At 37.3% G+C, this 18,576-nt stretch overlaps 2 protein-coding genes across 2 annotated transcripts in view; both read left to right on the top strand.

Moving 5' to 3' along the window:
• The window catches only part of pkp3b (plakophilin 3b), a 209,806-nt gene extending 194,580 nt beyond the window's left edge, over positions 1-15,226 (top strand). The window contains exon 14 of the transcript XR_007429062.1: positions 14,690-15,226. The gene's annotated coding sequence lies outside the window, so the exon portion shown is untranslated. The remainder of the gene's footprint in view (positions 1-14,689) is intronic.
• mybpc3 (myosin binding protein C3) overlaps positions 1-17,072 on the top strand; it is an 82,274-nt gene extending 65,202 nt beyond the window's left edge. Inside the window, exons 23-29 of the mRNA XM_049471004.1 lie at positions 654-742; positions 3,865-4,060; positions 4,512-4,651; positions 7,387-7,546; positions 8,450-8,586; positions 12,926-13,112; positions 16,588-17,072. Of these exons, the coding sequence (XP_049326961.1) occupies positions 654-742; positions 3,865-4,060; positions 4,512-4,651; positions 7,387-7,546; positions 8,450-8,586; positions 12,926-13,112; positions 16,588-16,619 (941 nt within the window). The 3' untranslated portion in view covers positions 16,620-17,072. The remainder of the gene's footprint in view (positions 1-653; positions 743-3,864; positions 4,061-4,511; positions 4,652-7,386; positions 7,547-8,449; positions 8,587-12,925; positions 13,113-16,587) is intronic.
• Positions 17,073-18,576: the final 1,504 nt, after the last annotated feature.

Raw genomic sequence — 18,576 nt, forward strand, 5'->3', positions numbered from 1 at the left:
AAGTAAATTAAAGAAGAAGGTCCTGTGTTCTAGACCAGCACATATAGAATATTTGTGCAGTGTGAAGCTGCTTTAAAACTGAAAATGAAAATGTGCTGCTGCACTTTCACACCTATTTTTTTTTATGGGATGCATGGCATGGTAGGGCTTAGATCGGGCCCAGAAAAAACCCCATAAACTGTTATTATGAGCCTGATTTAAACTCAACATTTTTTAAAAACTGAGATTTTTAAAAACATTTACGGACTATTTAAATGAGCAAAATCTGTTCAGAAGGATGTTAATTAACATTGCAACACTGAAGAAGCATATACCTATTATTTAACAAAAAAAAAAATGATTATACAACTTTGACAATATACAGTGCTGCTATTGGCTGACACTTCTCACCGATGTGTGGATGAGTGCTGAGTATGAATGGTCGCGTGTAATACGTGTAAATTGTAAAGCGTCCTTGGGTTTCTAAAAAGGCGCTATATAAGTTGAACTTCAATCATTCATTCATTCATTCATTCATTTATTCATTCATACATACATTCATTAATTCACACTGCAGTGCTGTGGCACACTAGAACTTTAGTATATTATATTATTTGCAATAATTTACATCTAAGAGGGTTCAAATATTTGTTTTCTTTTTTCCCTTCCAACAGAGCGCCCCAAAATCTGGATCCCACGCAATCTCCGCCAGACCCTCATCAAGAAAGTTGGGGAAACCATTAACCTGGTGATCCCGTTCCAGGTGAGGAGCAGCTGTTTCACACTAATGACCACATGGCACCTGCGTGTATGACTTGACACTGAGGTAACCCAAGATTTATTGCGTAACGTGGAAGGTCGGCCCGTGCTAAGGGATCATTACTTATTCCATTAGTTAATGTTACACTGCAGCGTTGTGCCCTGGAGCTTTTTCAGATCAGTGCAGCCAGTTTAAATCAAAGCGAGAAACATTCACTCATGTGTAAACCAGATTAATCAGCCCCACTGACTGTGCTTGACTGCGTGTGTTGAAGAAGACAGAACCTCAACAGAATCTGCACCAATTAAAACCAGTATTTTAGCCCTATATTCTCTATATGCAAAAAATAAAGCATAATGTGCTGTAAAATTGTTAGTTAGCTAGCCTAGCTTTCTGCTACTCACAGTGTACAAATGCTAAAATATTTAAAAAAAAGGACTAAAAGGCCATTAAATCTTCAACAAATTGAAATTTCAAAGAGCACATGAAACAGAGGCTTTCACGCTCAGCTGTCTGAGGTGGAAGCAAGAAAGTAAATACAAGAAGAAGGTTCTGTGTTCCAGACCAGCACATACTGTATTCACTGAACGTAGAAAAATTGGCTGCTGCACCTTTAAACATAGTTTTCAATGGGATGGATGGATAGAACGGAGGTACGCACTGTTGCGCTTTTAAGCAAAGTTGCGCAGAGTTAATAGGCATTAATCAATTAATAGCTGGAGTAATGAACTGTGTAATAAATCAGGTTAAACTGCAACTGAACAGCCGTATAGCTCAAACATGAGGAATACATTTTATAGCTGGGGCAGATCGGTATCAGATCACGTTTTCTGCAATACAAAAGAAACACTCTGAAGTTTTCTTGGGACCAGATTGAGACCCCCACTTTTAAATAAGAGTGAGAGTTCACAAGGGGCTGCTAAACCTACTCTTTCAAAAATAATGTCCACTTCAGTTTTTGAATCAGTTTCTCTGATTTGGCTATTTATAGATATAAGTGTGAGTAACATTAACAATGTTGTTTTATTCTATAAACTATGGACAACATTCCTCCCAAATTCCAACTAAAAATACTGTCATTTAGAGCATTTATTTGCAGAAAATGGGAATTGGCTGAAACAACAAATGGCTCAAATAATGCAAAGAAAACAAGTTCACATTCATATTCATAAAATTTAAAGGTTCTGAAATCAATATTTGGTGGAATAACCAAATAAAATAAAATAACCAGTTTTCATGCATCTTGGCATCATGTTCTCCTCCTCCACCAGTCTTACACACTGCTTTTGGATAACTTTATGCTGCTATAGGTTTTCCATTTGGTAAAATCAAAGAGCTGTATATATAAATATGTATATATATTTATTTAATCCTGCTACAAATGTCCTGGAGATGGGTATAATGCCCTCTGCGGCCTTTACCCGGACTCTGGCCAGACTGAAACCGCTACCCATGTAGGTACTTACAGTCTACGCTACTGTGTTTATGGCCGTTAGTTAGGGGGGACGAGCCCTATGCTCTTTGTCTCTGAAGCTCTAAAAATACACAGAGCTGTGCGGCGTGAAACCCGATGAGAGAGGCTGCATACAGATGGCAGCTTGATAAGTGTCAATGACACGAATGGGAACAGCAGCTGTGAAGGCTCTGTGGGGAACTGTTACTCAAAAACAGCAGGCCAGTGCACACACCAATACACACCACGCAAAGGCTGGTCCACAGCCAATCTTACAGTGATGAGCTCATTAAGATTCCTGTATCCATACACCAGTGCGCATTAAAATACCAAAATCACTGTCTGTGTATCTAGAAAGGTTATTTGATACAACTCTAGGTGTTTGTCAGTCAGCAGGTCCATCCCAATGGTGCGCTGTAGGTGTTGTTACAATCTGATGTTAAGAGAGGTGGCATCCTGTTCTTCTTGAATGTCTGTTTGGTTGTTTATAACTAGTGCAGTTTCAGCAATTTCAGGGGCTACAAACAAATAATGTAACCCAAAAATTGTGAGTTCAAATCCTGGGTCATTTGGTTTAGGCATCAGCAGCCGGAGTCAGAGCGAGCGCAATTAGTCATGCTCTCTCTGGGTGCATAGATGGTGATTTTTCCTACATTGTCATTGTAACAGAATAGGAATGCATAAGGAATCATGTAGTAAACTGTAAAATGATTTGAGGTGATGTTAACTTGCGTTTTTTTGAGGCTGATAATTTTGCTCTTTCTTTCCTGGAGTGGTACTGATGAGTGCCAGTTTCATCATAACCTTTTTGATGATCTTTTTGCGGTGACTGCACTTAAGGATACTTTCAAACTTCTTGAAATCTTGAATTTTGACTGACCTTCATTTCTTAAAATATTTTTTTTCTTTACGTAGTTGAGTAGTTCTCGTTTCCCTATAATCTGGATTAGAACATTACTCAAACAGAGCTATTCACTGTATACCTGTAACTCTACCTCTTCACAACTTTACAACTGATGCTCTCAAACTAACATTAAGAGACAAGAAATTCAAGTTACATTAACTCTTGACGAGTTCAGCACAGCTGTTAACTTACTAAAAGCCTGAAATCCAGGTGACTCTACCTCATAAAGCTGACTGAGAAAATACAGCCAAGATGTGCAAAACTGTTCATCTAAACAAGAATCTAACATATAAAACGTAATACTTCTAAATGTTTTTCTTCTTCATAGTTTGGCTACAATGCTGAACATTTTAAAATAATTAAAAAAAAACACAGAATTTTAGGTGTGTCCAAACTTTTGACTGGTACTGTATTTTTTTCCATTTTTTAATATTTTTGATCGTTAAACCAGGGAACGTTACTTCTGTTTCTTTTTCAGTTGAATATAAAAATAATCAAAGGATGTTAAACATGATTCTTTATCAAACATCTTTGAAAATTATTGTAGGCACCAAAATAAGGATATCTAAAATATTAAATAAAATACAAAAATAAAAAGAGATGACTCTAAGAAGAAATCTGTCATGCAGGCTGTGGAATTTCAGCCTGTAGAAGTGACGGAGCAGAGCGTGACTCCATCTGCGTGCTCTCTAGACAAGTCAAAGATTCATTTCGACCATGTAGAGTTTCTGATCAAATATTTACGCTGTCTTTCTTCATCGTCTCCAGGGAAAGCCAAGGCCTAAAGTGACCTGGCTGAAAAACGGAGAGCCTATTGACCCTAAGCAGGTGAGTGTGAGGAACAGCGACACGGACAGCATCCTGTTCATCAGGAGATCGGAGCGCAAGGACTCTGGGGTTTATGAACTCCAGGTGCAGATTGAGAACGTGGAGGACAAAGCCAATGTGACCATTCAGATTGTGGGTAAGTCTCACTCACAAGATAACACCTCACAAATTATACAGTTGAGGGCAGGCCAAGGCCGAGGTGTTTTCAAAAAAGCATTTTCATGATCAATACATAAAAAAATATATATTAAAATATTATTGAAAAGTTACTTGATGCAGATTTCATTTTCCAGCAGGACTTGGTACACTGCCCACACTGCCAATAGTACCAATTGGTCTTTTTTAATATTAAAATTTTTTTGAGACACTGATATTTGGGTTTTCATTGGCTGTAATCCATAATTATGAACAATAAAAAATTAACTAATATTTTCAAAAATATTTAATTTTTTTTAGATGCAACTGTACATACTGCTGTCTCTTTTTTTTGCATTTAATGTTATTTATTGCATGTTCTGTTGTGATCACAAATGTGGAAAAACAGTCATAGAGCAAATCTTAGTTGTTTGTCTTTTGGTCTTTGCCAGATCTGCCTGGTCCTCCTCTGAACCTGAAGGTGGCGGATGTGTGGGGTTTTAATGTGGCACTAGAGTGGAAACCACCCAAAGACAACGGCAACTGTGATATTATCGGCTACACCATCCAAAAAGCTGACAAAAAGACAATGGTAGGTGCTGATGAGCAGATCATGCTTTTGCTTTGCAGAAAAATGTTCTGGACATATTTAGCACTGCAGCGTGTTCTACTAAAGGTGAATGCATACAGTACGTTTCTCACTTACACCCAGTGAGTTTTTGTCATGTGGTAGCTGGGGGTGTAGCGATTAGTCGATATAATCGAAAATGTTAATTATAAAAAGTTGTCGACTACAAATTTCAGTGTCGACTAAATATTTTTTTGCACTATAAGGCTCACTTAACATCCTTCATTTTTCTACAGTGCTCCTTATAATCTGGTGCGCCTTATGTATAAATTTTACCAGTCAGGTATTAAGGAGCAGTAAAGCCACTTTGCTGAAGTGCAGCGTTATAAGGATAAGTTTTCAGTGAAGTTTCTCCAGCATTGAGGCTAAAGCAGTATTAGCATTAGACGCTAACTGCAGCACTAGCTCTTTTGCTGCTCAGAGGTGAGTAAATTGGACTGTAGTCTGTGTACAGCAAGTATTAAAAGAAGTTTTGTGGGATGAACCGCTAGCTGATAGCACCCTGGGTTACCAGAACACTCAGGGTTCCTCAGTTTAGCGATGTCGCCAACTGTGGCTAGCGCTGCTGCTAACCACGCTAAAGTACTGGAAACCTAATCCTACTGTAAGTAAACAGAAGAGCTTTACTCACCCAAATAAACAGTTTTCAGGAGAGAAATCTGTGTAGATTAACATCCAGCTCTTGTTTGACCTTTTTAAAGAATTACAGTTTTGTTTACTTAGGTTGCCCTCAGCTGCGAGACCTGCTGAATTAGAAGGGAAACATGGCGACATCCTTGTTCCTTACTATTGTCACTTAAAATGCGCCTTATAATCCAGTGTGCCTTATAGTCTGTAAAATTCGGTATTTCATATTTAATCACAAAATATCAGCACTTTCCCCATTTAAATATCTAACATGTATCTCTAAAACAGCAACACTTTTATAGGAGCTCTTTCCTAAAACCTTTATTGACTTTTAATGGCTATTTTGGAAAATGTCTATTGGTACATTCATCAAAATACATACAGTGTAAGTGAGGGTTTGTGTGTTCTAATTATGTTTAGTAAACTAGAAATCGACAAAAATGGAGATATTTGGACGATATGTCCTTTGTAACTGAATTTACAGTGCGCCCTTTAAATAGAATAATGACTGTTAGAATAAGCTCTTCGTGGGTTTTTTTTTAAATACTTTAACCTTTACTATTTTAATAACTTCCAGTTATAAAGACATGAATGAAAACTCCCATAGTAAACTAAAATAAAACAATGTAAAAATGTGGATCAGCCCATCACTACAGTGAAGACAGCAGTGCTTGGATCAGTAGAGTGGAGACCTGTGAGATATGCCAGGGACTAATGTTAGAAGCCTATCTGTCTTCCAGTGTCAGACCAAAGCAGCTAAGCTCCCGGACACACCACTATAATTGATTAATGTATGTGCACTATGCAGAAGGGATGCGGATTATTGGGGGGGTTGGTGGTTGGGGTGGTTGGGGTAGGACATTGGTCATGTTTTTAGCTGCTCTTGTGACTGGCGGCTGGCCTCTAGACTCACATGCCTCTGGAGGAGAGAAGGACACCATTTGGAGAATTTGGCGAGTAAAGCTCCAAAACGACCCTCGCTGCTCTCCATCTGTGAGCAACTGTGGCCCTCAGCATGGGCCAGGCATTCCCCCCTCCCGAACCAGGGGTCCGGTAGCCTTGGCCTGGTTTTAAAAGCAGCCAGTACACCACGTTCATCACCCCATTGTTGTGCGGAGCCACAAAGCCTAGTGTCTAAATTAAAAAGGGTCCTGTTGTGAGTTTCAGCCGTCCTCGTTATTAGGCCCAATTTATTCCTCTCTGCTCATTGGGAACAATGCGTCCGGGAGGCCCGCTATCCTCACATTTCACAGCACAATATCTCAATCAGAAATCAGAGATGCCCCGCTACTAAACATAAAAGCACTTTAGGCCCTCTGCCTCGGAACGCGCCCGCCAGCCACCGCTTCACTCCCCTCTACCGCCATTGTCCGCATTGTCATGCTAATGGCATTAGGCTTAATAAATGTGTAACGCGATAGCACAACGTAAAACGCTGACACAAAGACAGCTGTACAGTTAGATATTTATGAATCGTGAAATGTAATATTGCATGTGTGATAAGGTTTACAATATGTTTGCACAAATTACATGATGACGGATGAAGATTAGCAGCGAAGGCGGTTGTTTTTTTGCCTCACATAGGCCATGCCAAATTAATCATTAATAAAAAAAATAATGTTTTTAAATTGTACATTTAATATTAAAGACGTAATTTTAAAGCTATACAGGAACACATGCAGAATTATTCAGTAAACAATAAAAAGTGTAAAATAAACCAGAATATGTTTTATACTTCAGATTCCTCCAAGTAACACCTTTAGCTTTGAGGACAGCCCGTTACAAACACTTCCATATCTTCATTAGATTAGATTAGATTTAAAGATAATAGCTGTGCAGGGCTGAGGTAAACATATGGTTAGATTAGCACTACTCAGGTAAATAACGACTAAAATAGGACTGCTAAAAAATCCTTGATTAGAATAAACAGTACCAGTCAAAAATGTGGACACTAGTCTTCTTATTCAATGTGTTTTCTTTCTTTTTATATTTTTTTACATTGTACATTTAATATTAAAGACGTAGTTTTAAAGCTATACAGTACATACAGTGTATTCGTGTTTGTTTTACAGGAGTGGTACACAGTATTCGAACAGTACCGGCGCACCAACTGCGTGGTGTCGGACCTGATCATGGGGAACGAATACGTTTTCCGGGTGTTCGCTATAAACATGGTGGGGCTGAGCCCAGAGCCCTGCCCCTCTAAAGACAGCGCCTACATCCAGAAAACAGGTGAGCAATGCTAATGACTTTACACAGAGTTTTTCAAATAAACCAAAAACAAAATTAATTACATATTTGTTGGTGGTGCCTGGTATATGTAACTCTGTTGGTATTATTATAATAAAAGAATAAAGTTGTTTTTTTGGCACAGTGTTATGCAGTACAGTACATGTTGGTAGATTTGTTACTGTTTTAATGACTATTGGTTGTTGCTGGGTTACAGACAAATAGGCTATTTTTATAATTATTGTTTGGATAATTAGTTTAACATTACCTTCTATAAACATAAACCTTTTCAAATGCCCAGAAATTGTAAATATAAATAAACGCTGTACTTTAGCAGAGTTTCTCCTTACAGCCTATAAAACAATTAGATTTTTATATTATAAAATAATTACAAGCAGGGCTGAAATGATTAGTCGATATAATCGACAATGTTGATTATTTTAATTTGTTGACTACAAATTTCTTTGTTGATTAATTGTTAATTTGTAACAGTACCGCATTACACAAAGTGATGGGGACAGAAGCGCAAATTACATTTTTAACCACTAAATATCAGTAATTTCCACATTTAACAACATCTAGACATTTAAATGACTTTTAAATCTCTCGTTTTATCATTCTATCATAGAGATGGAGGACATGGCAGAAATAATCATTGACTAAGCGACTAATCGAAAAAATAGTCATTAAATTAGTCGCCTACCAAAATAATCATTAGTTGCAGCCCTAATTATAAGGTGCACCAATGATTTTTTCTAAAAATTAAAGGATTTTAAGTGCACCATACAGTGCGAAAAATACAGTAAGTTGCAATGAGCTTTAATTATAAATGGTTTTGGTTGTTATAAATGTGTTATGATGTTTTCCAGTATAACCTTATGTTATTTTGATCTGTTTCCTCCTAAGGTATTGTGTATAAGCCACCCAATTACAAAGAGCATGACTTCTCAGAGGCACCGAAGTTCACCCACCCGCTGGTGAACCGCTCCGTCATCTCAGGCTACAACGCCACTCTCAGCTGTTCTGTTAGAGGCATCCCTAAGGTGAGCGTGTTTTAAAATGTACGTAAAGGTCAAAGGGCATTATTCTGGCCCTGGACACAGCCTGGATAGAGCATGCTCGGACTTCAGACTCCTTTACACATGAAAAAAAAAACTTTCAAAGAAATCTCCTTCCTGCTGCTGATGAACGCCCTTGACTATTTCTGGATACAGAAACTCAGAGTAATCTGACAGCTGGCAAAATCCCTCTGATCAATTATTTATTTATAATGAACAACAACATCAAACAGAAGAAGAATGATGAGAGAAATAGATAGATAGATGGAGAGAAAGAAAAGAAGGGCAGTTTTGAGGAGTCTGATCCCAGCACCCCCCAGCAGGATCTCAAGGCAAACAGAGGAGAAAAAAAGTGATTTGATGTTAACAATAGCATTGGATAAGGGCTGAATAATATTTATTTTTGATAATATTTATTTTCTACATTAAAGCTCTCAGTTAAAAAGCATTAAAACTACCCTAAAAATATTATAATACAGTAAAAAAGGCTGTAGTCTGCCAGACCTAAACCACACTACACTACATTATTACTGTATCCCTTCCTAAACATACAAAGAAAAAACAACATAAAAAAAAAATCATAGTTTTAATTATGACAGAATTATCACAGAATATTGTGGTGATTGATTCATTAATTGATTAATAATTAATTAAGTGACTGACCATGCATTTAAATATATTTAATTACATTTTGCCAATATATAATTTTTTTAATTTTATTTACCGTATTTTTCGGACCTTAAGGCGCACCGTATTATAAGACGCACTATCAAAGAACGCCTATTTTCTGCTATTTTTCCATACATAGGGCGCATCGCATTATAAGGCGCGTTAAGTGACACTAGAAAGGGTGCCTATATCAAAGTGAACAGGGGTGGCGCCATGTTTCCCTTCCCCCACCGGGGGTGGTCGCTTGCCGGTGGAGCGTCTCAGTATACAAATCTAGCTCTTTCAAAGTCAAACGAGTGCTGGATATTAATCTACACAGATTCCTCTCCTGAAAACTGTTTATTTGGGTGAGTAAAGTGCTTCAGTTTATTTACAGTAAGCTTAGATTTCCAGATGTCCACTAAGGCTTGCTGCACCAGCGTTAGCATAGCTATCCGCTAGCACGCTAGCTAGTCACCTAAACTAGTAAAGTTAACCCAAACTTAAACGACAGCGTTACACTGAGTAATCCTGCGTGTTCTGGTAAGACAGTGAGATATTAGCTAGCGATTCGTCCCCCGTAGCTTGTTTTAACACGGTAAACAAGCAGATTACAGGCTGATAAAACTCACCTCTGAGAGAGTTAGCGCTTAGCATCTAGCTAATGCTAGCCAGGCAAAGCAGCACAGACTTACAGGCCGATAACTCACCTCTGAACGGTGAACGCTTAGCGATTAGCATCTAACTCTAATAATACTGCTCCAGCAGTATTAAAAGTGCTAAATTTAGAAAATACTGATCTCTGAACAATGAAAAAGCTAGCTAGCTAAGCGGTTAGCATCTAGCTAATGCTATTGCTGCTCCAGCCTCGGAGCGGCACGGCTCTGCACGGAGTGTGTGTTTACTGCTCCTTACACCTGACGGGTAAAATTTAGATAATACTGATCTCTGAACAGTGAATAAGCTAGCTAATGCTATTTGCTGCTCCAGCCTCGGAGCTGCACGGCTCTGGACTCTGTATAGCACTGAAACTCTGTATAACGCTGCACGGAGTGTGTGTTTACTGCTCCTTACAACCTGACGAGTAAAATTTAGATAATACTGATCTCTGAACAGTGAATAAGCTAGCTAGCTTAGCGGTTAGCATCTAGCTAATGCTATTGCTGCTCCAGCCTCGGAGCTGCACGGCTCTGGACTCTGTATAGCACTGAAACTCTCTATAACGCTGCACGGAGTGTGTGTTTACTGCTCCTTACAACCTGACGAGTAAAATCCATACAAAAGGCGCACCGTATTATAAGACGCACTGTCAATTTTTGTGAAAATTAAAAGTTTTTAAGTGCGCCTTATAGTCCGAAAAATACGGTACATTTAAATACCCATTATTAAAAGCTTAAGAAGTTGTGATAGGCCACATGGTTATCTCTAGGGCTGGGCGATATGGCCCCAAAATAATATCAATATTTTAGGGTATTTTTAAGATAATGATATTTCTGGTGATATTAGAAAACACTGAATTAAAAAAATATATATATATATATTTATTATACTGCAACATTTATAGTATAAATTTAGTATGTAAGTAAATAAGAGTTTCATACATAGAGAAAAAAAATCATACAGTAGAAAAAAAATCGAATGTTTGTCTATTTCGTAAACAGTGACTTACCATTTTGTAAAAAATAATAATATTATAGAAAAAAAGCAAAAAGCTAAAACAATACTAAAGTGTACAATATTTAGTGCCGCATATGGATAAAAAATAAAAATTAAATACAGTAAATAGACAGGATTAGTTTCTCAGGGGGACGACTGTGAAAAAATATTTTTCACAGGCAGTGGACAAATAGCTATTTTATTAAACGTGAGGTAGTGAAACTCAGAGATGTGGATCCGGACAGGACTAAAATTACCGGAGGACCACGGAGTTCAGCGAAAAACAGTAGATAAGTCAGCCTGTAATTTTCTCAGAGGACGTCTGAGAAAAACACATACATGGTCGTTCTGGACGGGAATAAAATCACAGAGGACCCCTCATGTTGTTTGGTCATTCCCTAGTCAGTTCACTATAAAGTATAAGTAAACCCTACATAGTGAATAGTGAATAAATAGTACTAAGATTGAGATCTCCTGATTAGCTCTTCCTATATCACCTCTCTGTTTGGAGGATTAATAAAATAATTTGGAGCTATGAGAGAGATTTAAATAAAGGTTTTAATAATTGGATGATTGTCCGGGTCTGCGTTCCCAGGGGGCTCGGAAAGCATTACGAACTGTTCTTAGTTGTAAATAGAAGCAGAAAGAGCTGCTAGGAAGATTAAGCAAATCTCTTAAATCCAGGAATGTGGAGAGTCTGTCATTGTAGATAACGTCCACCAGGCTGCGTATTCCTAATTTAGACCAGAGTACAGAGTACCCGCCATCCACCCCGCTGTTCTGATTATACACTGGAGTTTAGCTCGTTCCTGTGAGGATGATGGTTATAGATGAGGTGAGGATGGGCTTTTGATATGATATCCCTGGATCTGCTCTGCTGGTTTCCAGAAAGGAACTGGAGGAAACCACAAAGCCTTGGGTGTTAAAGGAGGAAGATCTAGATGGGCGTATGTCTATGATATAATCAGGCAAATTGGTTTTGGAGGTTCTGAATTAACAGTCCCCTCCAAAAGTATTGGAACAGTGAGATTAATCGATTAATATTATTTTTGATGTAGACTGAAGGTTATTGTTGATGTAACTTCAGGTTGTTATAGGGTCTATTTTTACAGCACTCAATATTTCTGTCATCAACTGCTGTAGTTTCCTTTGGTCTACCTGTTCAACATCTGTTACGTAGTACACCAGTGACGACTTTCTTCTAGAAGTGTTGAAGGGGGTAGATCTAGGTGGGTGTATGTCTATGATATAATCAGGTAAATGTTTTTTGGAATTGTTCTCGTTTTACAGTCCCCTCCAAAAGTATTGGAACAGTGAGATCAATACATAATTGTTATTTTTGATGTAGACTAAAGGTCTCTTTAGGTTGTTTTAGGGTCTTTCTTTACAGAATTCATACTATTTCTGTCATCAACTGCTTTGGTTTTCTTTGGTCTACCTATTCTTCACTTGTTACGTAGTACACCAATGACGACTTTCTTCTTCAGGACATTCCAAACAATTGTTCTGGCTGTGGCAAATACTTGTGCTCTAATGGCTCTGATTGATGTTCCACCTTCTCTCTGTTTCACAGTTGCTTGTTTTTCATCCATAGGTAGCTCTCTGGTTATCTGTTTTTCTTTTTGTTGGTTGGTTACTCCTCTAAATAATCATTCAGTGCTATTTATTGTTTGAATAATCAATGGGCACAAGAACACACCCAACAGTCACAAGGTCCAATACACTTTTGCTCACAAGAAACATGGGTGGGTTCAGACAGAAGGTGCTTTCTTCTGAACTGTATATCAGATACAGATGTAAATATATGGAAATAAAAGCTGAAATGTTGATATTTTGTCTAATATTAATCTTATAATGTCAAACACACATTTATAGTTTTCAGTCTCTATCAAATATAAACATATTGGCCCCACTGTTCCAATACTTATGTATGGGACTGTATTTACTGTATAGAACCACTAAGTTTACTCAACAGCTAAACAATCCAAAGTCTTAATTTTCTTCATTTGTCTCTACTCAGCCCAAAATCACATGGTACAAGAACAAGATGGACATTTCCAATGAAGCCAAGTACCGCATGTTCAGTAAGCAGGGGGTTCTGACTCTGGAGATCAGGAAGCCGTGTCCGTTTGATGGAGGTGTGTACATGTGTAAAGCGGTTAATGCCAGCGGAGAGGACATCGTGGAATGCAAGCTGGAGGTTCGCCGTAAGTACCCCGTTTTTCCTCATCACTTTCACCCAGACAGCCCTTCAAAAATGACATTTAAAGAAATACAGTAGTTTGGCAATCAATCAATTATCATCATCAACTGTAATTTACCAATTTACCCCAGGTGCAGTCAATTATCTGATATTCAATTTAAAAAATTTAATGTCTGCTCCTTAAAACCTGACTGGTAGAATTTATACATAAGCCGCACCGAATTATAAGGCACACTGATGATTTTTGGGAAAATTAAAGAATTTTTTGTGTGCCTTATAGTGTGAAAAATACGGTAAATGTCAAATAAGAGGTGAATTCCTAATTTATATGTTTATTACATGCACTTTACTTTGCTTAGATGCTAACTGCATTTCTTTGGCTTGTAGATTCTCAATGGAATCTGATCTAATTTATTGAAGATACGGAAGTGTTTATAACGGGATTAAATTTTTTAGGGCATCTATTATATATACTATACTATATATAATCACTACAAATATATTGATTTGTGACAGTTGAAGTCTAGTGTTTGTTAGCAACATTAGACGAGCATTTTCATTATAATCTAAAACAAACTAAAGCAAACTTAAGCTCCTCAACATGTCTTGGATTACTGACTGCATCTGGCATTAATGCATTAGTGATTAATCATTATATTTGAGTCATCATCAACCTAATCATACTCTGTAAAAAGGTTACATTCAACTGATATATTTTTTTGGAGCCTTAGATCTCTCTTTCTGCCTCCCTCGCCCAAAATAATAGAATACTTTTTTGTTTTTACTTTAAACATCCTAATAATGGTGAATAAAAGGAATATATGTAACACCCTGCCTGTTTCTGTTTTATTGTACTGTACAGATTTTATTAAAATATGATTGCATATATGAATGACAATGCAGTGTTATCATATATGCATTACATCTCCTTATATTTACTCAAGTGACTGTGTCTTGTATGTATGGATATATGCTACAAAAACAGAATACTATGTATCAATACATTACATTTATTGATACATGCTAAATTCTGGCATATATCAAAATATATATTGGACCTGACAAATGTATTTTATCATACATTCCAAAGGCCCAGAATGGATCCCTTCCCAGAGATCCATCCTTTCTTATGTGTGCCAAAGTTTAATCCCCACATTGTTGTTTCCTGTTTTATTTTTTATCACCCTTCCCCATTAACTCCCCCAGCTCGTGAATAAAGTCAGATTTGCTCTGTGTGAAATGTTGTGAAGGTAAGTCCATCACCACTATACAGATGGCACTGTACCCTTTATATACAGCTCTGGAAAAAAAAAGAGACCATTTAAAAATTGAAAACCTCTGGAATATAATCAAGAGGAAGATGGATGATAACAAGCCATCAAACCAAGCTGAACTGCTTGATTTTTTTCACCAGGAGTAAAGGCATAAAGTTATCCAAAAGCAGTGTGTAAGACTGGTGGAGGAGAACATGCCAAGATGCATGATTCAAGATGCAAAAAAACACGGTTATTCCACCAAATATTAATTCCTGGACTCTTAAAACTTTAGGAATATGAACTTGTTTTCTTTGCATTATTTAAGGTCTGAAAGCTCTGCATCTTTTTTGTTATTTCAGCCATTTCTCATTTTCTGCAAATAAATGCTCTAAATGACAATATTTTTATTTGGAATTTGGGAGAAATGTTGTCTGTAAACAACAATGTATATTATACTCAAGCATAAACCTATAAATAGCAAAATCAGAGAAACTGATTCAGAAACTCTCAATTTTTCCAGAGCTGTATTTATATATATATTAGGTGTTATTACTTTGTGTTGTGCTGGCTGTACAGTGAGTGGATCAGATACAGCAGTGCTGCTGGAGTTTTTAAACACTGTGTTTAATCTCTTACTGTCCTCCACTCTATTACACACTCCTACCTACAGCTGCTCCACCTTGTAGATAATGTAAAGTCAGAGACAGAATCTCTAAATCTGTTTCTGCACCGTTTTTTTGTGTTTGTGTTGGTCATCCTCTAGTCCTTCATCAGTGGGAACAGGATGCTGCCTATTCTCTGTCCAGCAATGACAGTGAAGTTTTAATAAACTCCAGCAGCACTGCTGCTGTATCTGATCCACTCTTATTAAGTCCTATTTTTTCTGTAAATCCTATTTTGCAGTGCCCAAATCGAAGCAATCACACATCTGCATGCTTTAGTGCATGGGTGTGAAACTCTTAATAGAAAATAGATTTTAGATAACGGGCCGCACTGCATGCATGCAAGTTCTCTAGGAGTTACCGAGCCCCGCCCCTGCCCAAATGAAGATTCTGATTGGTTGTGCTATAGGTCTGAATCAATGATGTCCCACCCCCCTTAAAACACAGTTTAATGCTAAATGTACACTAGCCAACTTAGAAAAAAACTTTTAATAGACTAAAGTCTGACGCACTCTTGTAGGGTCAATATTTAATTTATTTTTTTAGTAAAAGATATCTTTTGCACTTTGTCATGGTATATAGACACGTCAAAGAGACACTCTTACTCACTCCACAGCTCCACCAGTTTCTACTTCTTTTCTACACTCCAGGAGAACCATGGTTTCTGAGCCATCGCCAGAGTCTCATCCATGTCCAGTTCCACAAACCTTGCCTTGCGGCTTCCCGTAGCAGTAATTTTGGTTGTTGACATTGTTAAAATAGTTAAAAATTGTTTGGATTAAGGTCGACATAAGACAGGATTCTTCAATCCTGGCCCTGGCGCCCTCCTGTCCTGCAAGTTTATGGATTTCCTTTCTCACAACACATCTGATTCAAGCTTATTAACAAGCCTTTCACATTAAATACAATTTTATTTTATTTATATAGTGCTTTTTACGTTAAATATTGAATATTAAAAGCTGCTTTGTATTTAATATAAATATTAAATACAAAGCAGCTTTACAGAGATATAAGTCCATGCCTCTTTTAAATAAGCACAAAAAACTCCCTAAGATTGAAAAGTAAGGAGCAAGACTCCTTTGGACCTGAACAGCACAAAACATCTGGACGGAAAGAGTGAGATAATCAGGAACTATGGCTTATACATCTGCTTCATACGTCTGCTATGTGCTGGATGTTAATCTACGCAGATTTTTCTTCTGAAAACTGTTTATTTAGATGAGTAAATCGCTTCCGTTAGATTTCCAGATTTCCACTAAGGCTGGGTGCAGCAGCATTAGCATTAGCGGCTAACCCCCAGACGCAGTAAGCCCCCGTAAATACCGTTCAACAGTGCTACACTGAGGAACCCTGATTGTTCTGGTAAGCCGATATAAGATAGTGGTTAATCCCACGTAGCTTGTGGATGGTTTAGGCACATGAACCTTACGTTTGAAACCCCTGCATCAGTGTTTTGTTGTGTTTTATTGTACTTACACTATATGTGAATAATTGTAGCAATATAAAGCCTTTTTCTCTTAAAGATAAACAGTTTTCTTACATCTCTTGCTTTACTTTGCAGCTCAAATCTCCAAAGATGATCTGAAGAAGTGAGATGGACAGTGGACTTGACTCTGGGACGGACACCCTGGGGCCTCGTGTGCCCCTCTTATAGTCTTCCAGACTTAAAACTGTGACCTCAGGATGTCTCAATGGTCAAACTACCGAGAAGAACGAATTTATTGTATTTATTTGCCGATTTATCTTGAGGTCACACACACCACACCACACCTTCCCAATACTCTCATTACTCATGCACCATGTGCCATATAAATTGCATTATTTGATCATTTCACTCAGTAGCTGCGTGTTTGGTGCTTGTGTTCATTTTATTTCAGTTACATTTCATTCGTTTGAGGTGTTGATATGGATGCCTGAACCATGTGGAGTCTAAATAATGGAAATAATCACTCTCTCAGTTTAGGTGGTGTTTTCTTTCATGCACCTTGCAACATGTTGTGATGTAATTAAAGAAAAATAAATAAATGTGTTGAATTGTGATTAATCTATGAGCTTGGTGTTTTTTATGTGTCTTAAGTTCTATGCAACTATACAATAACTACAATCAGAGATATTACATATTATTTTAAACACCCATAAACACTTAAATACGTAAATAAGCACCATTGCAACAATAACCCACTACAGGTGCATCCCAAAAAAATGTAATATTACTGAATAGTTAATTTATTTCAACAATTAAATCCAAAAGGTGTATTCTATAGATGCATTACACACAAAGTAATCTATTTTAAATGTTTATTTCTTTTTTTTGTTGATGACTTTGGCTTACAGCCAATCAAAAACCCAAAAATTAGTGCTGTGAGGATTTGATTGCATTTAGTAACAAAAGCAACAGTAAGTGAGCTCAGAATGATGTATAATCACCATGGTCGTGTCATATTTAACCCTTTCAGACCAGTTATGGAAAAATATTTGAATGCTGTTATCTGCCTGTATCCTAAAATAAAATCTATATTAAATCCAATTAACTACAATTTTTACTCTTTAATCACATCATTTTTTAACGTTTTTGAGCCAAACGCTACAAACTGTTCTTGAAGTTTTTTTTTTTAATCAGATTTCACCAATGATGTAAAATATGTTGTTAAAATGACCTTGTCAAAGAAGGACATCCCAAAGTTGACTCCTGAAGCTCCCTACACAGCACAGTATGACTTCATATGGAGTATCACTCTGCAGTTAAGTGTTAGTAAGGAGGGAACAATTGGAAAAGGCCCAGAACAAAGTTCTTCCACATAACACACAGGTTCCAAGTACAGATTGTGTGAAGGTCTTTGTTTATTGGTCATATGTGGAATTCTCTCATGAGTTACTGCAGGCTTGGGGAGAATGAGATGTTGAAACAGGATCCAAATGGCATTACAGATACAGAAGTCAGGAACAGACTAGGCAGAGTGAATGACCTGTTCCATAGCACAAGGCCACAATGCATAATGACCTACTGTGGTATTCTGCCTGGCCACAGTTTAGGCGTGATCAGGCATGAACAAGTGCAACAGGTGGGCAAGTAATGAAATACAAATACTTTGTTACCTTACTTAAGTTGAAATGTAGGTTGTAATTATTTTACATTTTCACGGAATTATCTAAACTTTCTACTCCTTACATTTGAATAAACATTGTTTATCCAATCCTCGTTACTCCTATTTCATTTCAGCTCGTTTTACTCCGGCTTCTCATCGTTCAATAAATCTCTCCATCCAGATAGAGTGAATCTGATTGTGGTTGGATGTAAAGAAGTATAAACATATACCATTCTGACTCCCTATTGGTTTATACTCTGATCCATCACACCTGAACACTTTTAATATTTTAACATAACAGTCATTATGGCTTTTAAAAAAAAATGTTTTTGGGGGGGGGGTGTGCACTATAGGACTCCGTGGGCGTGGCCTAAGCTTTTGTTTTAGTTTTGAAACCAGTAATTTTACACTTTTACTTAAAGAGTAAAAAGCTTGAGTTGATTCTTCAACTTCTACAAAAGTTT

The sequence above is a fragment of the Astyanax mexicanus genome, chromosome 23 (genome assembly GCF_023375975.1).
Source record: "Astyanax mexicanus isolate ESR-SI-001 chromosome 23, AstMex3_surface, whole genome shotgun sequence".
In the NCBI taxonomy this organism is placed as follows: domain Eukaryota; kingdom Metazoa; phylum Chordata; class Actinopteri; order Characiformes; family Acestrorhamphidae; genus Astyanax; species Astyanax mexicanus.